The sequence below is a fragment of the Aythya marila genome (assembly GCF_965140915.1).
Source record: "Aythya marila genome assembly, chromosome: 5".
Lineage (NCBI taxonomy): Eukaryota > Metazoa > Chordata > Aves > Anseriformes > Anatidae > Aythya > Aythya marila.
In genome coordinates this window covers 61,606,412-61,630,986 of record NC_139046.1, presented here as the reverse complement: position 1 = coordinate 61,630,986, position 24,575 = coordinate 61,606,412, and the positions used below count along the sequence as shown (strand labels likewise).

The window sequence follows — 24,575 nt, the reverse complement described above, 5'->3', positions numbered from 1 at the left end:
ACCCCTAACTCAGGAGGAACAATCAGCTACATGAGCAATTAGCCACATCCTTCTCTTGCCTTATGTCAGTGTAACCTCATTAAACCTAATATTTCCCTCGCGTTTATCTTTAGCACGTTGTTCTGATCACAGCTTCATCATTCTTCAAGCCACTTAAAAAGGCATTACACATCTAAGACCAGAGTACAATCATTACACTACAGCTTCAAGAGCTATTCATGTATAATTCAATGATTTTTGGTCTGACTTCGCTTACTATTCATAGAATCTGGTCTAAAGACTCTTTTTTCTTCGAGCACAAAGAGCTCTGCTCTGCTCAGAAAAGTAATACTCACTATAGCTAAATACTAACGGAAACCTTTAAAATGCTGTCTTCGCATATAAAGTGCATTCATCCCTCTGCATCCAGCCTGTTCCTTTACAGAACACGCTGAAGTTTCAGCATGAAACATCTAGATTGCTGAAATGTTAACACAAGTGGTCATCTTGCCCCTCCACCCCTCAGATAATCCACAGGCACAAACATAAATCTCTTCTCAAGCAGCTAATGGTGATGGAAGGGATTTTAAAGATTCGGGCAGCTACACGACCCACAACCTCTCAAGAAAACTCCACTACTTCACTCCCTAAGCCTCCAGGGCAGCGTCCATACAGGTGATAAAACACACCGTAGGAGATAAAAACCTTAACATTCATGTAGGAGATAAAAACCTTAAACTTCATGCTGGCCCCCAAAAAAACTTCTGAGGCTACTCCTTTATTATGGGACTGAAACATTGACATGGCTGCCCTCGAAAGCCATTTCCTATTGCTTCAGCCTCAGGGCTTCCCAGATTTCTTGTGTCAAAGCTGCTGTGTGGACTCACTCTTCCCATGATATACAGCAGTGCACAGGCCACACTACCTAAGCAGTTTTCCTTCATGATTTTGATTTTCCCCTCTCAGGAAACGCTGGTATAATGGCAACACAAGTGCTACAGAGGACATTGTCCAGGCTTTTTGCATCCAAACATTTTTCTCTTATGTTTATTGTGGGTAGGGTCATGCAAAAGCCTGAGTGAAACCTGAAGACTGACTCTAGCCCCCAGTGGAAGTCAAAATACAACAGCACCTAAAAAGGACACTGTGGCACCCTACACGGCTCAGCTGAAATGTCAAACCGGAGAACTCTCCTTGCTACTACCTTTGTCACAGTTACTAAACTCCAGGGAAAGTCTCAAAGTCATACAGCAATGATTTAAATATTACCCCACACGATGCTCAGTTACAGCCTAAGACAGGTTTTCCTTTAAGCTAGCAAGAGGATTTTTATTCTACCTTATAATGTACTTCAGAATAAAACCTGGTTTCCGTATTACTGTGCTTTTCATGACCAGTTCAGAAGCATTAGCTTTCTGTTCACTTATTTTGCCGACAATTTTTACATTCAGTTAATTTTCCCCTTGACTTTCACTTATTATTTTAAGCCTAGGTATCAGTACACGCCAACTTCTTTTTTTTTTCTCCTTCAAATAAATAAATAAATTCATTACCTCGGGGCCAGACACTAAAGCCTGTCTCACCGAGTCCCGGAGGGACTACAGACATAGAGAAGCTGTGGATTCAGATCTCAAGAATTAAGCTGCAATACGGTTTAATGAATTTTAATAAGACAGGCTCTGGTCCTGCAAAATTCCTATATATAGCCCCTATACTATGACCTCAAGAATTCCCTTTGTTAGTCATTACTATCATTAAACAGACTGATCAATGACAGTCATTACTTTCTTCAATATTTTTTTTTTGTCTACCTAATCCGACCCAAAGTCACCGCAGAAAACTTTTCATACGAACACCTTACATACATTTGCCAGGTAGGATAGAGTAACCCTGAAGGAACAACTTGAAGAAACCCTTTGAGGATGTTACCTTGGTTTTGTTGAATTTATTTTCAAAATGCTCACTTAACCCCTACGCTGTGCAGCATGAACCCCAGTAAGAGCCTGGACAGAATGACTGCAATTTAAGGCCATTCCTCCAAATTACATCGTGTGCAGATTGAAAAAAAACATCTTGGTTTACGGTGATTCTCGGTTCTTTAACACTGCAGGAAAACATCAGCATCTGTTCCATCAGGATACTTTTACTCCTCTAGTGTTTTAATAAATATGCTCCTTTGGAGATACTTGGTTTACAAATTTCAGCCCTCCTTCACACATGCTGAGATAGGTCCAAGTCACACACATTTTCCAATCTCATAAAAATTTCAATATATCAGTTCCAGACAATTTTCAGAAAAATATTGATGTTCAAAGAATTTTAAAATGACAAAAAAAAAAAAAAAAAAAAAAAAAAAAAAAGCATTTTGCAGTCAATTGAACATCTGACATTGAGCAGCATGCAGCTAACCTTTGTGTTTCCCTTTTTTCTCCTTTCTGGTGCTGCCAGTCTGACAGCTTGCAGCTGCTGCCTTGGCTTTTTTAGTTGATTTCGGAGCTTGGGCATCCACTACCACTTTTACATCTTCCTGTTCGGCCTCCTGCACTGCTTGGGAGATTCAGGGCACCCCACCAAAAAAAAAAAACAGAGAGACAAGAGAGAGAGAGAAAGAGAGAGAGAGAGAAAAAAAGAAAGAGAGTGAATTGAGAACTCTTTGAAGGCAAAAGAAGTAAGCAGACGTCGCAGAATTTAGCATTTCAGGTAATTCATGCAGAGAAGGGATTCAAATAAACCAGAAATTGCTAAGTTACAGTAAAAAAAAAAAATAAAAGTGTTAGGTTAACTGGGAGGTATTTCCTAACTTTTCTCCTCCTTCCAATAATATATCAGCTCCTAACTTTCAGTCCAAAAATAACATCAGAATATTAATGTGTTGCTGAGCTATTGCAGGAAGCACATTTCCTTACACTAAAGCTCTGCCAGACTGATCAACAGTGGCAGCATGAAGGCTGAATAGCTTTATTTAGATTTCGTAGTGCCTATGCTTAAAACTATATCCTAAAACCATAAACAAGGAATCATCAGTTTTATTTTCAAAACATATTTACACAGCCATATATACCAGAGTATCATGAGTAGGACAGCCATGCATTTTATGGAAGAAACTATAGCCCAAGCTAAAAAACTCCTCCTCCTTTGTTCCGTACAAATTAATTTTGAGAAGTCTCAGCATATTATGCATAGCACAAACTACGAATGTCAGCATTAATTCACACAATCTTGGATGTTTTCAAAGTAAAATGAGGCTTTATCTCTTTCTAAACGCATGACACACTTTGAGGTCAATATTTCAATCTGTGAAAGCAATGCCCAGAGCAGCTCTTTGCTCTGGCCAGACCAAGGCTTGAAGTCAAGTAACACTGCGTTTATAATGATATAAAAGCAATCACCCTTGTGAAATACAGAAAGAAATCATCAAACTTCATACCCCAAGCAAAACAACTGGTAGGCGAGCACTAAGAAATCTTAGCATCAGCTGCTGGCTGCTGTTAATTTCACTGCCCCCAGCTTCGTGTGGTCACTGTGGCGTATCTCAGAGGAATATCACCCTGGCACTTGATGCCAGCATCCTATCATCCTTTTCTTTTCCCCAAATTAAAGTGCTTTCTTTAAAATAATAATTAAAATAAAATAAAATCCCCTAAGGATCCTAACTGGAAAGAAATGGCTGCCAATAAAATTTCTTTAAAAACATCCCTGACAAAAGTCATAAACCCTGAAAAACCCTGACCTAACGATGCCCCATGATGCGTGGACAGCCGGAAACCTCCCCTTGAAGAAGGAAATTCTCTCCAAGCTTCTGGTCTATGAGGCAACTTTCCCACTCACCAAATCCTTCAGGCACATGAATGGCAACCACAACACCAAGGGGATCCTCAGAGGAACAAGATGACATGGATTTAGCCATGTCTATGTTAACTGCAGCATACAAACCCACAGCTGCCCTCCCCAGCTCAGCAGTCCCGTATGAACAGCATTACACAACGAGCATCCGAGGCGCTCACTAAACACATACCCCTGTTTCACTACACAGAGGAAGAGCTCAAGTTTTATAGAGTAAATACATGAAATCGGTAGAGGCATGAGTGATTAACAGCCTAGAAAAATGACTTGTTGCTGCCCAACTCCTCAGTTCCATCTTTACTGAACACAAATCACAGGACTGCAGTACTTTTGCTGAGCACCACAGAGCACTGAGAAAACGAACAAGACAGAACCAAAGGAGCCTTGGACTAAGCAGGGAAGCAAAGTATCCCTGCTGAACAGTCTTTAAATAGGTAGGATTGGTCAGCCCAGCAATCTGTCCTACATTTATAGCTTAGTCTCTGTTTAAAAATGAGGATATGTTCTTTTCATTGTTTTAAAGAAGATAATCCTCCATGTAACTGAAATTCAGTACTTTACAAATGACCAACATTAAATGACCAGTCAGGTCTCTAAATCCTTTTAAATACAGCCATATTCATTCATTCAGATGAAACTTAATCTACTTGGCCCAAAGGAATGATTAAACAGCAAGGGATGAAATGTTCTGACATTGTTCATTGAAAAATTAAAGACTTATCTGCACCATCTTGTCAGCTGTCTTTTGATCTAACAAGTAAAAGCCTAAAGCTTTGTGAATTAATTTTGTCCCGTAACTTCCAGCAAGAGATATCTGATTGTAAGCACAGTAATAGGCACTCCAAGTGCCAGAGAAGAAAATATTTGCATTACTTTAATCTATAAGGTAAGATTTCAGTCCAGTAGCCATTCTGAGCATATACCATCACTGCTCTATATGGTAAACAGAACTTTCACACATAAGTGGTGGAGGCTGCAAAATAAAATTTAACCCATAAATGTGCTGATACTACAGCTGTGTTAGAATTAGCATGGAATTTCCTGTTTCTAAAGGATGCTTTTTTAACCTGTAACATTACATTTAAATCACTACCTCTGGAATAAATCCAAATCTAATCCCAAAATACTGCCTCATGCACAAAAACCCACCATTTTATTCTTAGCTATTAATTACTCAAAAAACAGCAGACTTTGGCTAAGGCTCGTCCAGTCACTAATGTTTTCTTTGGTCTCCCTGGATAATATTCACTGACAATATGATTATGTCCTTAATTGGATATTAAGAAGTTAAAAATAATGATAGCAGTAGCACAGAACCAATAAATTAAGAATTTTACATGCAGCCACAGGGAAGGACTTTCCACAAATGTCACTCAAAAATGCATTCATTTCAATAAAAAAGGGAACTTTAAAAATCCCAATTGATCTTTATCTTAAACACTAGGAGACTACATTTGAAAATCCACTCAATTGCTCCGTATTTCCAACTCCAAATTATTAAAATCTTCACTCAAAAAAAATAAAGACATTTTTTCAATTTCTATTAGATTTGTTTGTACTAGGATTTGCATTTAGACAAGACAGAAATGAGAGCAGGATGCACTGTGTCGAGACAGAATTCCAAACAGCAAATAATGCTGGACTGTCAGACCTGTTGTTTCATTCTCTTTTGGTCCCATAAATTGCAAAAAAATGACTTTGAGATAAATGGCAAGCTTTCAAATAATACAGTGACATGGTTTGAACTCTAGTGTTGTTCATCCATGGTTGTTCAATCCAGTGCTGATTACTAACCTCAATATGGTATTACTGAAAATACTTTTGGGGAGACAGAAAAGAGCAAAAGTTACTATATTTAGGTTAGGTTCCATAAAATTATTTCAGAATCTGAGCTAAGAGGAAAAGGTGAACAACTAACAAATAGGCTACTAACACAGTACCGGATGAGTGAAAAATGACTGCACATCAAAGTGGAAAAGGGCTGTGTCCTTGGCAATGGTCTAACTGCTAAAAGTGTGGAAAAGAAGTCTCTCTCATTAAACAGTTCGGTGCTGGACAGCAAAGCATGTTACAGGGGCAGAGCTACAACCCACATCTAAAGAAAATTATGCAATTTCTAAGTGAGTGAATAATCTGTAATGCAGACAACACAGGATTGAAAAAAAAAAAAAAAAAAAAAAAACAACAACTCTTGAAAGATAGTTATCCACACATATTCAAGTGAATGAAAATGAAAAGCATGCTTTTCCATCTGGCCTTTATGAACGTAAGTTCACACAGGAAATTAGTTTCAAAGTACCAAGCAATGGAAATGCAGATTTTTTCTTTTCATTTGCATGCCCATTTGTCTTGATATGAGTACTTTGTACACTCTTCCAATCTTAGAGGAAGAAACAAAAACTATCAATCAAAACTTACCAATCCCTCTCACATAAAAATGCCATGCACTAAAAGAAAACAATATTTTTGATTGGCACCTTATATGTAGAATGAAAAAAGTGAAAAATCACACACACAGAGAAATGGATACATTAAAACACTGCACAATCTGCCTGGAAAACACGTCAGGAAGAAAGAGGCTGAACTAGATGGATAAGTTATGTGGTGCACATCATTGGCTCAGTTCAATAAAGCAAATATCCAGTCTTTTTATTAATGTCCTCTCATGGTAAAAGTGAAATCCAGAATGAGTGCCATGCAAAGAACGCTAAAACACAGTTCAGTCAAGAGCAAATTTTAACAAATCAGTGCAAATTAGTTGTCCTTTTCCTACTGTTGTCTGAGACGCTCTTCCATCTCACCATAGAAATGTCTTGCTACTTTTCTTTGTAACGTTAGCTTTAGTGAATATTAATGCTTAATTGAGCTGTCATTCTTTTTTTTTTTTTTTAAATCTATTTAGATTACGATACTAACTTAGCATTTTTACGCTCATTTAGAAGTCAATGGATCCTATAAGAAGTATCCAGAAGATGGGCAATACCACCATATTTTAGAGTAAAATGAAATATTTTATCAGTTTTTATAGAAGGCCTACAAACAAAAACAAAAAACATCGATGATAAAATCAAATAAATACAGGGGCCTGAATTAGGGCGAGGATGCTAGTGTGTTAGGCACTATTTGATTACTTAACAAATATTTGCTTTCTTATTCAAAATGCTTACAATCAAAGGCATTGCCCCTGCAACTAGCACTTTATTGTCAGGTTCCAGACTCAGAATATTTTATCACTCGTAAAGTCACTGTGACTCCTTGCAGTTTCTGTAGCTAACACTGATGCACAGACCTGGCTGATTTTACAAAGGTGAAAATACTCTAAGTGAAGGTGCACGTGAACGGGCTGAGAGAAAAAGAACAAGTGCACAGGAGAACTTGCTGGTGCTTGAGGACATTATCAAGAGCTCATTGCCATAAGGAGACTTTCTTTGAAAGAACAAAGGAATGAATTAAACAAAAGCTTCCTCTCAACTCCCAGGCATCTGCTGTCTGACCACTGAGCAGAGAAGAAAAGGCAGCATGTGAAATGGAGAGCTAATAGCAATGAATCAGACTCTTTGGGGAAGTAGACAACTAATAAGGAAAGATAAAATTATCCATGAAAAGCCTCTACCAGGCAGATTAAGGACAGCAAGAAATAACATCATTATTTTGAGTACCAGGGCCCTGAGGCACTAATAGGCTTTCATTGCCCTGACCAGCCTCCCTTGTGGCCTCCACCCACTCCCTGCCCACAGAGGGATCGATCTCAGCTCAGCCAGATCCATGGCGTTGGTCTCCAGCTGTGGTTCCTGGGATGAGCCTGGTGGCACGCTGTAGGTAGCTCATCCACTCAGTAGGCCCCTCGCGTGTACACTGCAGCCTTGACTCCCGGCCCCATCCCCTTCCACCCTGTCTGGCACTCTGGGGGGACCCCGGTTCATCCCTTGCTGCATCTGGGATTGCCGAGGATGCTGTTGGCAGCAGCCAGCTCTGCCAGCTGTGTTCAGACCCGGTGGGATGGTGCCTCAGGGCACTGCCTGTGCTGGGGTCACCCTTGTGACCAGGCTCCCTGTCCCTTTGGGACCTGCAGGCTCCTGCTCCTTCCCTGACGCTGAACTGTAACACGTAAATATATTTTAAGTAGAAGTTTAAAGCAAAGAGAAGGGTGTTTTTCAAGCAGCTTCTCTCAGTTGCCTCTAAACTTTCTTAAATTTTCCAGTGCCAAGAACCACAAAAAGACTTTTAAACCACCTGCTACCTGCTGTTCTCTGCTGCTACGGGGTTAGTTTATTTTGGAAATGTACTAGCACGGTAATGACTGTTGATAAATTAAGAAGATGCTTTAAAGGATGAATGGTAAAGAGTCTGCGGCCAAAAGGGAGATTTCAGAATATATGCTTATTGGGAGTTAAGTGTTTTGCCCACATGATACTTGGAGTGCTGCCCGATCTCTCAATATTAATAGTCTTGTGCACAGAACATTCCCGGCTGTCTTCAAAAAATAAACTAACACCTCATTTCAAGGTCAGTGAAACGCAGGGATGCAACACACAGATTTGATGAACACTCAAATACGTGTGTTTGTAAAAGAATGGTTAATCAATGCCATCTTGTAGGTTGGCAGCCTGGCACCCATCGGAAAACCCCCTCTCAGCATTGATGGTAAAAGAGCAGAATGACACACCAAACTTAACACTCCAGAGCTATGACTTTTACCTAAAGTCTGTTCTTCAAGAAACGAGACAACCATTACATCTAGATGTGCTGCCAAATGTCAAAAAAGAGAAGTAAGGAAGTAATTTTGCTTTTTAACACACGGTTAATCGAAATCTCTAAATTGGAAGTTGCCATGAAAATTATTCAAGAGAGTTTCTAATTGAAAACATTTTTAATTCCAAGTTAAAAAGAAAAAGCCACAGCTGCAACAAAATATGTTAATATTAATGAAAGCATATCTGGCACTTGTTCAAATCTCTGCCTTCCTCAGAGCTGCAAAAAGAAAAGTCTCTCCCCAGTGGAAATTCACCATTTTCATAGAAATAAAATTACTCTTCCCTGTTAAAATGGTCTTTCATCATTTGCATTAAATGTAATTAAATAGTGTAATTAAACTGTTTCAGTAAACAGCGTATCTCTGCATGTTACTTGGTTTTAGGAAGGCTTGGTATGTATTTGCAATCCAGACTGAAAAAGCTGTACTTCTAGCAGAGTTTTGCAAGGCCGTATCACACTAAAATGTTTGTTCAAATTTTTAAAAGAAAATCAAAATAAGGGGTGCAAAGATATATGAAAACAAACTAGCAGATGTGACTGGAAGGCATTACAAAATAGCAAGCAACATTTAATAAAACCTTGAAACAAGCAAGTAGCAATATGCCTTCTGAAGGACACTGAACTGAAAATAAACTAGGACACAAGAAAGAAGACAAAGCAATTTGCTATTTATCTTACACTGGATTAAATTTACTCCACTGAATAAATGACTTTGTCTTCTTTTATATACAATATAAAGTTAATTGCAATACAAAACATTGTTATTAGTTCTTATTTAGCTATTCGTAATGATGAAATAGTGTCAAAGTTGTATTTGGTATTGCAATAGTAACAAAGAGTGGCTTTATTTGAGAGTGCAAGAATACCAAGGAGTTCCAAAGAGTGGCTTTGTTTGTAATAGTAGAAATTGGAGCCAAATATCACAGAAAGTAATGGAAGGATATTTATTGCTTGAAATAGCAGACAGATAATTTAGAGTCTAACCTACAAGTATGGTCCCTAAACTATATTAACAACTTAATTTCAGTGCAAATAAAAAAGGCCACTATACTAATTTTACATGAAAACTTTCTGCTACCTTTACATAGTCAGTTTTGTCATGGACTTACCTAGAAATGCTGTCATGAAAGTATTTCTTCTGTAAGATTGCCTGTGTTCCAAGGTGCACAGATTATATAACGAGAGGTTCTTTTCCCGTTAAGTATATCCCTATAACCCCTTCCAAATAATTAAAGCAATTTCCTGCATGCTTGGTCCTATTGATCTACGGATGCTGCCACATTTCCCAGTACTTATCTGGCAAGCTGGCATTACCTCTGGCTAATATTCCAGCTCAAACCAACCACTCATGTACTGGAGTGTCAAGGATCCATTTTAATTTTGGTGGGCCTGTTCAACCTAATCAATGTCACTTTCTGCAGATAACACAAATACTGTTACTGTTATTGGTTTATTAGCCAATAAACCAATAACCCAAAGGTTTTAAGAGGAAATGTTACAACATGCCAGTCATTTGCATGCTGCAGGATCTGAAAATTCTTACTTGTAGGTGAAACACAAGCAGGAACTGAAAAGCAAGAACTGAGAAGAAATTATTTCTGTGAACAGTGAATTCTGCAGAACTGATCCACTTCTTCAGTGGAAGGGCAACTGTCTCCTTGAGAAGCATGTGGCACCCAGAGGAATCACTAATAATACTCAGCAGGGAACATAAACCATCTCATCCCACCACCTTGCCACCTCTCTGTTCCGAAAGTATCTAGGAAAAAGTATGGTGATGCTGGCAATGCTCTTCCTCACTCTGTGACGACAGGCTTTCAGCAGAGCCATTTCCTTATTTATTGAAGTAATTAAAACGAAACTTGAAAGAGCCCTGTAACTGCTCTGTTTATTACTGAATGAAACTGATTCCAGCATCTTCAATCCTGAGCAACACAAGTATAGAAAAGCCACATCTGTATTATCCCACTGCCCCCGCTGAGCTCGGTCGCTGCCTGTAACTAATATCCCTCCATCCTATTGCATCTTAGATTTATGTGTACTTCAAGCTAGGTGAAGCAAAATGCATGTGCACCCAGAGGACTAGCAGCAATCATCATGCAACTCCCTGCAGAGAATCAGAATCAGCTAAGAGCTCTTCCATACAGAAAAACTTGTGATCAGCTTAACTAGCCAAGTATGTTGCCCCACTATATCTACTTACAAATGGCTGCCCAGGCCAATGATCTATTCCAGAAGAAAAGTGACCTTGAGTTTTTACTCACCTCTCTGATAATTATTCTGGAATGAAATCAGTTTTTACTCCAGTATAGAGTTGCCCATCAGGGAACCACTGCAGCACAGATAACTGCATCAGAATAAGCTACGGGAGTGTATGAAAGAGAATTTCCTAGCGCAGAAAACCAAACATCTCAGAATTGCTGAGACGTTATCTCTGACCTACTTTGAGTAAAGTACCATAGAGATATCACCATACAGGCATCCAATTATTTGTTGAAATCAACAAGTGCTTTTGTGCTATGCAGAATCAATACAAGGAAAAAAGAGTGGAGGAGGAGGAGGAGGATAGGTAGAAATAAGTGTTCTTTTTGTAGCATTTGCAGTACAGGAATTGATTTAATAAACATGCTCATCCAAGCAATGTAGTTCATTCAGAAGGCCGTTAAATCCCATCAAAGAGTCATTCTTAACTTAAAATCTGCATGCCCATAACAGAAACAAATGAACGGAAAAGAGCAGAATAGTTCTTTAGAAACAGCCCAGATGTCTCATGCATCTGACACTCCCACATACAAATGTTTTCATTGAAGGGGGGAAAAAAAAAGTGCCAACCCCGAAGCTGAATACTGTAGTTAAAAATGGTTGTTAAAACCTAACTACATACCATGCAAACACTGTATCCTAAGACACTAAGCACATGCCCAGAGAAGGCCACACCAAAAAAGGATACTTCTGGAGTTCTTATAATATTTTCAAGAGCAACGTTCCTAACAAAGGGTTTTACAAGGTGATAAAACACTTTATTAAGTAACTAAATTCTCCTAAATTGGCTTTTGCTAACTGCACAGTTTATTGCAAGGACAGCTATCCCCAAAAGATTAACAAACTAGGTTGAATATGAGAAATGTTACCGTATCTTTTTGCTTCTCTGAAAGCTTGTGAAATATTAAAAGGGTTTGAGATAAAAATGTAGAACCAACTGATTTAAGGAGAAGAGATTAGTAAGTATTCCAGTAAATGGTGTGCTATAACATAACAGGAAGGGTCATGTTTTACCTTAAGAGAACAGTTAATCTCACTTAAGTCAGAAAGTCCACTATGGTGCAAACTGTTGCAACATCTAGTTCAATTAATGTAGATAAGAAATATGTTACCATTTATAGCATGACAATGTCTGTTTTTCCAAGCTGTGAAAATTAAAACTTCACTCTACTGAAAGGACAGTACCTCTGTACCATACAATACTATTTCTTAGATAACATTTCAGTACCTTTGATAAGCTATTATGAGTGAAAAGCAAGGAGAGGAAATTTGTTTTGTTGATTTATTTAAAATACCCCTTTGTCCTTATAGCATAAACTTAACTTAGAGAGCGTTATACTACGACTTGCAGTAACTATGCATGCAGTAGGTCATATTCATATACCATGATATATGGTGCTGCTGTTGCTGTTAAGATATGACTCAACCAATGGCGCTTGTTCTTCTGAATGTTTCGTTCTGCGTGTTCTTGTGCGACTGTCCACGTTGGACTGAACCATTAATGGCTCCTGGCGCTTTTTTTTCTGCTTCTGTTCCAGCAGTGCTCGCTGAGGGAAATATAAAGAAAAGCACCTGTTACTGGACTCTGAACAACAGCAAGCTGTGATTAAAAACAATGGATATCTTTACACCTTCTAAGTTTTGAAGTGGTGGGAATTGGCAAGTGGGATATTGGGTTATATTGGGTTATAGGAAATCTTTCCAAAAAAACAACACACCAACCCACTGCTAAAACACCTTCTGCTGGAAACAGCAAATAATTAAAATAGATCTTTCTGAGCAGTCCACCAGCTGTCAGAGCTTGCTTGGAAATAACCCCTGGGAAAACAACAGTGTGAGAGTACTGGCTGTGAAGCAATGCGAGGGTAAGCAAGGGCATGAGGCGTGCAGATGCCAGTTTAAGTTTCTGTAAATCAACAGCAGAATCTGCAAACTAGAATCAAATGATAATGCTGGACATGAGCCTAGTCTAACAAGTATACAAGACAAACTTTAATTAAACACTTGAATTTCCTAGTTACACCTGTGGAAAACCAAAGCAATACTGATGGGAAGCAAGGAATTATCCTAGCAGCCTACAAGTCTCTTCTCCCAGATGCTTTGTTCAGCATCCAGTGGCTCCACGGGCACCTGTCTGTTTGAGACCTCTTCCACAACCCCTGAGACCAGAGCTATTAATTTTACGTATCCATTTCCTTGCCATCTCCCTGCTCCTACACAGTGATTTTTTTGTTTTTAGAAGGGAGAGGCAATAAAACTAAAGAACCAGAATGGAGACTGGAGTCTTTAAGCTCCATAAGTTGTCTGGAACACTCTAACATGACTCCAGAAAGGTCAGAATCTGGTGCAGGATTATGGCATAAGTACAAAAGAATTTGAAAATAAGATTCTGGTAGACATGCAAGCTAATAAAATGATGGGAGAAAAAATGGATGTAACAACATACAATTAAACTCACAAGATTTGACTATAAACATGACAAAGGTTCATGGAAAAGGCACCACAAAATAATCAAAGGTGAAATGGAAACCCCAAACCCCATTAAAATTTAATGGCAAAATTCCCAGAGATTTCAGGGAAGAGATTCCGAATCACTTTATGTATGCATCATGTCGGAAAACAGTAGCAAAATAGACAACTTGGCACATAATGCCACTAGATTACTAATTACACAAGGGTTTAATCCACAGAACAAAAAGGAAAAGATGTTAAAACTCTATGGTAAACCTCTGCTAGCTGACACGTCTGCCAGAACCTCTTGTCCTTTCTGGTCCATCAGATGGATAACACATTGTAAGTCAGCTTGAAACAAGTCCAAGACGGTGGAAATGATAATCACTCAAACTGTGGTCATAAGAAAAATCTCAGTAGAAGTTCTACACAAAACTTCTCCATAAGCTGTAACCTCCACAGACTTCTCATTTGCATTCCCTAATCAGAGGATATAATTTTCTTGCAGGATGTATCTATTGATTACCAGATATGTGTGTTGCAGATTTCAGCACTCCAAGTTTTAGACTTAAAGCGAGAAGGTCCCCTCCAAAATCTTACCTGCCTGTCAAGCTTCTGCTGACGCAGGCTGCTTCCCTCATCATCCAAAACACTGCAAAGACAACAAGTACGTAATTAGAACAAATTTATCACTCAAAATAAACACCAAACAGCAATCACTGAAGCCAACACTCTCAAGAGTTATTTATGTAAAACTTCCACTGGGCTCAACAGAAGTTTGCCTGTCCCAACTTGCAAAAGTTGGTTCAAGAGAACTTAAATGCAGTCCAGGAAAAAAACAAGAAAAACTCTGGTTCACATGAGCCTCAATAAAAAGTTTATAATCAGCCAGATCACATAGAAATGCAAAATCCACAGTTTTGTTTTCTTCTCCACTGTCTTCTAATGAAAATGTCAATGTATACCGCAATGGGATTTGATTAAAAATGTGCATATAAAGCATATAAAGAGTGAAGAGTGTTAGAGAACTGCTCAGAAGTACTTAAAATTGCCTTAGGAAAATTAACCGTCTAATTTTTGCACACTGAAAATCAGAATTTATTCCCGAATATCTGAAAAGTCGCACTTATTGCCATGCACTCAACTTTTAGAGACTGTTGAGACAAACAGTATTGTGCCACTGCCTTATTTCTTCCTGCTAATTGTTACTAGTTGGCAGATTAGTTCCGGTGCATTCAATTGTTTTCATTAATTAGATATTAAAAACTAATGGCATTGCAATCAGAAAATTATTTGTGTGAGATATTTTATCAAACTACTGACTACACTTTATTTTTCTGGATAAGAAAGGTTTCTATTGTAAGAACGTTATGGTTAAACTTTGAACATAGATAATTAAACCTTGTAAACAGTAATATGTCACCTACAAGGAACATAGTGCTATAGAACAACAACAACTAGCCTTACAAGTAGATTTAATTTCCTCTTACAGCACTTACAAAAAAAAAAAAAAAAATAATAATAATAATAATAATAAAAGCCTCTTTCCTATAATAATTCTTAACAATTAAAAAGAAAAAAAAGCAACCCAGGACAAATAAACCTGGATTCTGACATACATACAACCAAATTGTATTGCAATGGAAATACCAAAAAATGTGACTTGCCACTCATTAATATATACTCTTTAGGAGACGATCACCATTATAAGAGTTAGCAGAGCTAATATGGGCATTCAAATGGTCACCCTTCCAATACCAGCTTTATCAAGACCACTAATTAGGCATTATTGGTAATATCAGCCTTTAAAGATTATACAGCAGCTGTATCTTGCAAAGGCTGGTGTTCTGAAAAATGAAACTACACTGTACAAGCACCTGGGGAAGGAAATTATGCGGTTCTTCTCTTCTAGAAGTAGTGCACTAGAATAAAAAAACAAACAAAAACCTACAACATTCTCACAAAAGTGTTCTGCTTTATAGCAAGCATTCTTCATTAAGAAAGTAAAAACTACCCAAAGAGATACCTTTGGACTAACAGTTGAGTAAGAGATGCCGAGTATAAACTTTCAGGCCTAATGGCCTGAACAAATCCTCCTCATTTAAGATAATGTTCGAAAGAAGCCCCAAACATGTAATGATGATAGAACAGATCCTAAGAACTACAGAGGCAGCAACGCACAGACAGCTGTAGTAGTCAGAGAGGTCAAGGGCCAATACTGCTCCACTCCACCAGTCATTTGCAGAGCTAAGGATAAAACTGTGATCTCTTCTCATCTCCTGCTTTATAAATCAGGCTGTGCTGACTCCCTCAGATACATTAAACGAGATATATATAAACTTCTCAGACATTCCCATAAAGCACCGGTTCAGTAATTATCTTTATGTGAATGTGATGGTTTCAGTACCACGCTAGATCGGCGATCATTTTTAAATTTCTATCACAGACCGGGTGTCTAAGCACTCATGTCTCAGGCTTCCTCTGCTTTCCCATTGTAGCTCATCCTGGCACAGCACACTGCCTGGAACCTGAGCCTTCACAGGAAAGGTGGCCCCGTGAGCAACACCACAGCAACCAGCAGGCAGAGGAAGGGGGTGATCTGCACTGATCCGGCATTCCGGGAATGCAAAGCAACTATCAGACATGCTGAAGGCCTGCCAAAGAAATGAGCCTCCATCCAAAAACTCGGGATGCCACAACACGAAAACACCTCTCCGTATAAGCCTTTTACTTCAAGGCACAGTTTTATAGCCTCTGAATACGTGCAATCAAAGCTGACACCAAGAGCAGCAACGCCTTCAGAACCAGCTGGGAAGTTCTTCTGCAACTTCTGTCTCTCCTTGCATGACTCGATATTTTATAAAGTTCTGGGTTGTTTTCCACAATCTTTCTGTGAATATACACGTAACTACAAGCCTTACCCTCACATTATTTAAGCTGCAGTGCTCAACCACTAGAACTGACTTCCAGCTTTCTTCACAGATCCCAACATTTGTTGGAGCACAGTTATTTCATCAGTTCCCTCCCTTCAGCTGGCTGGAATTGTGCTAGAATGCCGTGCTGCCACCAGAGAGCTGCAGCCCCCTCCTGCATCCTTCACAGCATAGACGGGACCTTAAAAGTAGTCAAATTACCAAGTTACTTAATGGCAGCATCACTGAAAACCTGAAGTTTTGCCCTTCAGTGATGCCTAAATAATACTTATGCAGGCCCAAGGAAGAAAAGGATCCAGTGTAGTTTAAATGTTCTTCATTTATAATAGCAGAACACTCTCATTGGAGACTGTGCTCTTTGTTATTATTTTCCACGGCACTAATGAACCTTGGAATTGCTGATTAACAGCCAGTATTTCACATCCCCTGATTTTCAGTGAAAGAACTCTCCTGAGACTGGGCAACTTCCAAGATTTACCATAAAGGGCTGTTAGGCTTAAAACAAACAAACAAAACACTTTATTTATTTCTAGATCAATTCCGTCAGGCCCTCTCGGTGCTTTAAAAACAACTGCAGCAGACTCCGAGGTGTAGGAGTGTTGCCATCACTGCAGTGCCCCTTCCTCACTCAGCAAAGCCTTGCAGAAAGATCCAGCAGATGATCCTGCCCCTGCATCTGGCAGTTCACGTACTCCGGCAGACGCTCCAGGAGCTGAAATACAGCAAATTTACCCTTTCCTTTCTTTGGAAAACACCGAAGTCTAGGAGCAGCAGCAGTCTTTGCCCCTTCTGGTCTTTGAAAAGAACAGAAACCCTTTGTTCTTCCTCCTGGAAGAAGGGGAGCAGGGCAACAGCATTTTCTGCACCCCAGGTTGTGTGCATGGAGAGGACCCAGACCATCCTGCACAGATTCGGAAGCAGCAGTGGTTTTATTGCTCCATGGTCAAAATAATGCGATGGCCACAGACCAAAGGCCAGCGCAGTGCGAAAACTACAGCTGCAACACAGCGGGATCACTACAGGAAACAATGTCATCGAGATGGAAGCAGTTACAACAGTTCTGCCTACATGTTTGGTGGGATGCTAGAAAATCCCAGCAGCAGCATGAAACTCAGTCAGTCTTAACAGAGAAATAAACTTTATAACTCATGGAAATTACGTTGCTGAAGAGAACTCACGCATGTTAACAATCCGCTGAGCATCCTGAAGCATCCTGCAGATCCAGAAAACTCGTTTTTCCTTCTATTTGATCAAGTATCCTATCATCTTCGCCATTACTTTGACCCCATTTAAAAAGGAAAAGCAATTTAACAGTGTGGATTATATTGTTTAAAGTATTTCAGGTCTGCAGTAATACAGTCTAGTCCAAATTCAGTTAACAAATCTGAGCGAGTATGTATTTCCTTGTAGATAGTGATTCAAACAAAATTCATCCATCTATACTCAAATCGAGCAACTTACCCTTTATGGTTTACTGGATGTTGGGCTTCAGAAGAAGTTAAGCCTACAGCTATATATTGTAGAGATACATACTGGCAGCCAGGTCCAAGACCCACAGGACTTGAGCACATTAAAATATAGAGAGCATTATTTTCAAATTTTAACACGGCATTTGAATCAAATGTCCCCCATCCTATTTTCTAAAGGGAACCACATTACATGATAAATTGCCTTTTTGTCAAAGTATTACTTTTTATACCATTTTTTTAAGACAAACAGGCTTTCTAAACTGCTGCATGTCATAAAGAAGAAAAAATATAAGAACACTTTTTAGTATACCAACCTCTTCATAAATGATACTCCTTTAAAAACATTAGAAAGAAACTTGAAAACAATCGGTTTTAAGGATGAAGGCTAAAAATGATTATGTGAAGACCCTCAACTTACTTGCTATGTTTTCATGTAATTTCACATGAGCTGATGTTGATTTAAATAGAATTGGAAAAGCCTTAGCTCAAATATAAAATTTCACAGTGAGTACTTCAACTTTTCTCCTTGAACGTGCAAACTGCTCACATTTCAGTAAGCCAAGGCAAGGAAAAAGAACTAATGAGAACTGTTTTTGATTAAAACTTGCCAAACACACAAACACAGTCACTAATTTATTCATATATTATTTTTTAAGAATAAGCCTGACATCGTAAAGCAGCTCTATTGTTTCTGCCTCACAAAGGAGGCAATGTTTTTCTTCCTTCCTGACACTGTTTCATGAAGGAACATTTTCCACGACAATAACTTTTTACCAGGCCAAAGGTCCAAAACCATATCACGACTCTGCAGTCCAGCACTAATTGCAATGAGAAAAGTTCCTGTATTGACAAACACACATACTACCACTAAACTTCCCTATACTGTTTAAAAGCATCACTCTTACATTTTCTTTTTCTGCTATTTCATGGCAATATATTACTAACTACAGCACCCCAAAACTCCATGGGAAATCCTTTGTCCAAGCAAAACGAACACGCGTGATCAGGGAAAATTCCTAAACCGAAGAGCTTACATTTTAAAAAGATGAGGGTTTGGGTAGGAAATTATTACTCCCATTTACAACACTAAACCAGAAGCAATAGAAAATTAGTTATGTTCAGCTGGAATTCAAAAACTATGGGTGATCAAAACAAATAGAAAAAACAAACAAACAAACAAAACCACCATAGCACACTAATCATCAAGATCACCCAGACCTTTTCCATGCACTCTTACTGTGAAGAAACCCGGTATGTTGCTGCGTCAAGAGAAGTAGGTTATTGGATCTTTGAGAATAAAGCTGACTCAAAAGGATATGAATGGGTGTAATGTGCCATTTGAGCATTCAAGTCTCCAAAGTCGTGAAATGAAAGCATGCAAAGAGACAGCCCTTGGCTCATAGGATACCATCTGTCATGTTCAGCCAATTACACTTCTCTGTAATCTCCATACCTCGATAAAATCTCTGCAGTTCCATAAAACCCAACTGCTCTGAATAACGTTACTGTGAAGCCTTTAGGAGCCAGTTTTCCAGCAGCACTGAAGGCTGGGGAACCTGCAGGCTGCAGTCCTGCTCCAGACGGAGTGGCACACGCTTGGGTTCCTCAAACCACTGACATTCAGTGAATTCCCTACCAGAATTTTCTCTGTAAAATCACAACACTGCAAATTCCTGCATTAACTAAGATCTGCTCTCCCAAGAGAGCAGCCAAGGAGGCCAGGGGCTGGAGTACTTACCCTGTGAGAAGTAAAGGGAGCTGCTCTTGTTCAGCCTTGGAAGAGTCAGCTTTGGGGAGAGACCTAATCATAACCTACCTTGGCACTTTGCAAGACCTAACTAAGTCAAGTCCTGAGCAACCTGGTCTGACCTCACAGCAGACCCTGCTTTGAGGAAAACATTAGACGGGAGACCTACAGAGGTCCCTTACAGTGTGAAAGATTCTGTGAAGTGCTTTTTCAGATGTCACACAGAAATAAAACATCAGTGGCCCATCTCAGCAACACAGCAAATTACATAAATGGATTTACTGAAAGGAAACGTAACAACAGGAACATACACTCAGAGCTACTTCAAGTCCACATAGGCAATTGCAAAACTAAATTTCAGCCAAATCCTCAGCATAGCCACATAATTTACATTTTTGTTATGTTTTAATTTGCACAGTTCATTAAAACTGACCTCTGTTATGATTTCAGAGGCACGTGACATCAACAGAAATTGTAGAGACTGCCCTCTAAACATTTCATTCAGAAAACAGCAAAATAAAAAGAACATCAGAGTCAGGTAAATGTATATTGGAAGAAAGGTGTACTGCACTACAGGACATACAGAACCGAGCACCAGCCAAGGGCAAAGCGGTCCCGCAGAATCTGAGGGCCGCCAGGAACACCAGGAGCTCCACGGATGCTGTAGGTACAACTTTGTATTAATGAGATCGGGCTTTGAGCTCAGTCAGAAAACTGCAACTCACCTTCCAAGGACAAAAGCGTAGTCACTGGGAAAAAGAAGCTACGGTTTAGGATCTGAAACGTCTAGGCTGACAGCTTTTGGTGAGGATGCTAAGAAACCAGGAAAAGATCTAACGAGAGGAAAAGCAAAACTATTCCCTAAAGCACATTGCGTGTTTTAAATAACCTGAACTACAGGGTTGCCACTATTGGCCTGGAAAAATCAGTTGAACTAATATTTGTACAGATTCATTCCGGGCAATTACAAAGCGGTGAGTAAGATAGCACACAGCAGTAAATTGCAGGTAATGAAAACAACACCTGAGGGAAGAGTAGATGGCTGGGCTATTTCCTCCCCTCCCTGAACATGCACAAACCCTGAACGCAATGCTAGAAAGAAAATCTATGTCCCATAAGGGAGAGGCGAATTTAATAAACATGAATGATGGAGCACAAACACAGGATAGCCTTTGGGCATGATGGGAGCTACACTAAGATTATATTTAAAGAAGATCAATGAGAAGTGCCTGAATAGGAGCAAACTGGGAGGGAAAAAAAAGAAAAACAACTGATCTGGAGATATACTGCTGGCAATGTAGACTGATCCAGATGACAAAGGACAGGACTTTGAGGAAGTGCCTTTATTGCAAACACATTGCTGCCTGCCACAGGACACGTCCAGCTCTCACAGTCAGGCTGACCTCTATTTCAGTCCCAAAATTCAACCAAGCTTAATCGTTAAAGCAGTAAAATACATGGAAAAAAGGAAATCAACCCTTTAAATATGCACAGCATCCTGCCACAACAAACAGAAAATTAAATGAGCAGAGACTAGGGAACAAGTACTGTCTGGATAAGGAGACTGCACTCAGACCTACAGGGTAGAACCAGAGCTCTCAGCCTGGACCTCGGAGGAGCACGAGGCCAGTTGTGCTGCACTGCAAAAGGATGCTGCCCAGAAGAGACCTCTGTGATTGCAATTAAAGAAACTGTGAACCACTGTGATCAAGAGCAAACCTGTATTAGATGACTGCTGGCTCCTTTTTCTCCCTCTCTTTTGGCTGTTCCATTAACCATGTTTCCGTCCAGCCACGCTGGACCTATTTTACACCAATTGGTATAACAGTCCAAGACACCTATAAAACAAGGTTAGCAGGTCCCAATTCCCCTCGGAAACAGCTTCATGAGACAAGGATGAAGCATTACAGGTACAGTCACTAAAACAATGCTGGCCTTTAAAGTAATTAAACTAGTGTTTAATGTGTTCTCGTTAAATGTTTAACGGAGAAGACACTGATCCCAGCTGTGTGCTGCGGGATTTTACCTGCAATAGGCGAGTAAACACAGGCACAAATACGTAGGTCCACTACCCTGCTGCTGAAAGCTGTCAGAGGCAATTCATTAACGCGGCGCCTCACTACCAGATCCCACCGCCCACCTCTGCATGTACGGCAGGAAAAGATAGGGATGTATTTATTGGATTCTTAAAGGAATAATCAAACTAAGTGAGCAGTTTCTTGAAAACGTGAAGGCGAAGAGGCTGGCTAGTCTCCCTTAGCTGCTCAACCATCAAAACTGAAGAAAAACATGGCAAGAATTATGACTGATAGTACGAGTAAGTCAAGTGAAAAAGCCAAGCTCCTTTTTCCTTGTTACAGGTGCTTTTACAGTTTCTGTAGAATAAACTTTTTAAGGGAATACATGTCACCTTATGATAAAATACTAACCCTGAAGCAAAATATTTTGTCACTTTTTCCCACACACATCCTATCTTTATCATCCAGTCGAGGGATTTTTTTTTTTTTTCCTGGAACTGAAGAAAATAGATTTTTCATTTGGGTTTGAGTTCTTTGTCTGTAATTAACTTTAATAGAAGAAGAAAAGTGTATGAAGTTACGATACTATATAGAATCTTATGTCATAGGACACATCAGAAAAAGTAAGAAATCCTGCTTTTTAGCACATTTTAGGGGGAAAAAAAGCTAACTTATGCAGTTAGTGTATTACCCTGTGTTACTGGGACCATACTTTAATTCCACCTATGCTGGCACGTATTTCTATGTTATAGCCCTCATAAGAGCAAAATGCATTCACTACATGTACAAGGGCAGGGAAATGTCACATCAAGTAACATTGCTATGCAACATCCTTCTTGTTGTTGCTAACTAAGATATGTGCATTACATACCCTTCAACCATCATCTTTGATTTTTGGAAATTTTACCTGTACGCACTAATTTGAATTCACGTACCTAGTCTGGCATACCAGCTTTAAATATTTCCAATAAATTAGACAAATTTAAAACACATGAAACATTTGCCATGAGAGTATTTCTTTATTGTTATTTCCATCTTAATTCATCTTCGTTGCGAATCAGAACAGTCCTGGCTCCACTTCGTGGAGGACTCCTCTGGATTTGCAGCTGCAAACCTCTCCTCCGAAAGAATTTCTCTGTGGTTAACATGGTATGCTTTTTCAAATAACCTTTTCATTCCTCTCTCACTCCAAAATTACCCTATTTTAACTGTAAAATTCCCAGAATATGTTGAAAATGCTTAACAATAACATTTTGCACTAAATTATCTGTGCAATATATATCACATGATTTAAGAGCTGTAAAGCTTGATGGATCTGTGGTTAAGAATTCAGCAATACACAGCTTATCGTGGACACAGCTGTCAATTTAATGGAAAATTAGGAGTTATCATGACTCAACTCATTTATATTTCTAACTGCAAATAACCTTTCCAAATTACTGCTCTAGGTCTGAAAACATCTTCACATAAATAGCCTGAGTGGTACTGTATGAGGCACTCCATCAGTCCCCCAAGCAAGACATTTCAGGCTCCAGATCATTATTTTCATTATATTTGAAAACAACTGAAAATTGTCTGATGCATTCACACCACTTAAATAAGTTTCAGGGTTCTGATCCTCTACAGACTAATAAAACTTCTTACTGCTGGACATAAATATTGCCACTGGAGACAGCGGACTGCTCAAATGGATAAGTATTTGCAAAATAAATGCTTATAGCATGTGAAATTGTGAACACACACACAAAAAAAGATGGTAATAAATTGTTCATTTTTATCTTTGTTTTGTAAACTGCATATCAAATACTCACAAGTTGTCAAGTATTCACCAGTTTCATCAAACAGTCATGAAAAAGGGAGAAAAATTGAAACAAACCAAACTAAATCAGCAAGATTTTTTTATGATTGTTTCAAGATCTTCCAAGATTTGCAAATATATTTAGATGCAAAAAGAGTAGGCATTTCTTTAAAATAAGGCATGCACAAAATCATTAGATTAACAAGGGTGTGCCAACTTTAGGGTTGTTTGTTTTAAATTGGCAAGCAGCTGTCATCCATAAATTGTAACAAAAATATCCAAAGGCTTCAGAACAAATGGGATTTCAGCACTTACCCAATCTACCATTTCTACACTGTTCTTACCAGAGCTGAGCAGTATTTTTCTTTCGTTGTGTGACAAGTGCTAAGCCAATGGAGCACCAGGTTTTATAAAACAAAGGAGACCTATCACATAAACTATGTGCATATTTTGCCAGTCATAGAGTATTACAAATTTCAGTAAAATGTGGCCTGTCAAAATATAGGATATAATACCGCCACGATATCCAAGGAATTAAGAAGCATAATTCTCATTAAGGTTGTGCCACTAATCCCGGCACACAGCGGATTGAAAACTCACACTTAAACGATGTATTTCTAGATATTGGTAGAAATTACAGTCCTCCAGAATCAGATTATAATTGCATAGCATTGCAAATTGTACATTTGTCAGTTCCTAGAAACAAATGGAAAGCAAAATCTGCAGTTTTAATGGGTGCTTTCGTGCTAAATACAGATACTGAAAACATTGCAGTTCATTTATCAATTAGACAAAACTTGTTTCCCTTATCTTCTTCTTCTCTTTTCGGTACATTCTGGGCATATTATGAAACCACAAAAAGACAGATACAAATTTAAGGGTAGAAATAACATGGGGAAATCTACTGAATCTTTACTTACTATATAGAACAGAAAACCTCTCCTTTTGAAAACTTAAATTAGGCATACAGAATATTGGGTGTCACCATTTGGGGTTTTCTTGTTTCTTATTTCTTTTTTTCTTTTTTTTTTAATGAAGGATGAATAATAGTCCTACATTGTATTTCAACCTGTGGATTCAGGAAACAGACCTTACACAAATCTTCCCTACTCCGTTATATCGTGAGAAGTACTGTTTCCAATGTGTTTAACTTCTTGCCAATAATAGCTTCAAGATAGAAAGAATACCAAGAATCAAGATTTTTGTAAATGTCACTTTCCACGTATTCAGAAAACGTTCAAACAGTTTTCCCAGCCCAAATATTTTAATTAAAAACAAGCCTTAATAAAAACCATCTCTACTTCTAATCTTAGCAACTAG

The 24,575-nt window shown here is 38.8% G+C and overlaps 1 protein-coding gene across 9 annotated transcripts in view; it reads right to left on the bottom strand.

Annotated features, from left to right (window-relative positions):
- Nucleotides 1-24,575, bottom strand: part of TUB (TUB bipartite transcription factor) — a 59,203-nt gene that overhangs the window by 23,642 nt on the left and 10,986 nt on the right. For 4 of the 9 annotated variants that reach the window (XM_082762131.1, XM_082762133.1, XM_082762135.1 and 1 more), the window contains exons 2-4: nt 13,891-13,942; nt 12,224-12,386; nt 2,389-2,526 (exon numbers count right to left, since the gene is read on the bottom strand). In XM_082762131.1, the coding sequence (XP_082618257.1) occupies nt 2,389-2,526; nt 12,224-12,386; nt 13,891-13,942 (353 nt within the window). The remainder of the gene's footprint in view (nt 1-2,388; nt 2,527-12,223; nt 12,387-13,890; nt 13,943-24,575) is intronic. The other 5 variants (XM_082762132.1, XM_082762136.1, XM_082762138.1 and 2 more) reach the window with 2 other exon arrangements.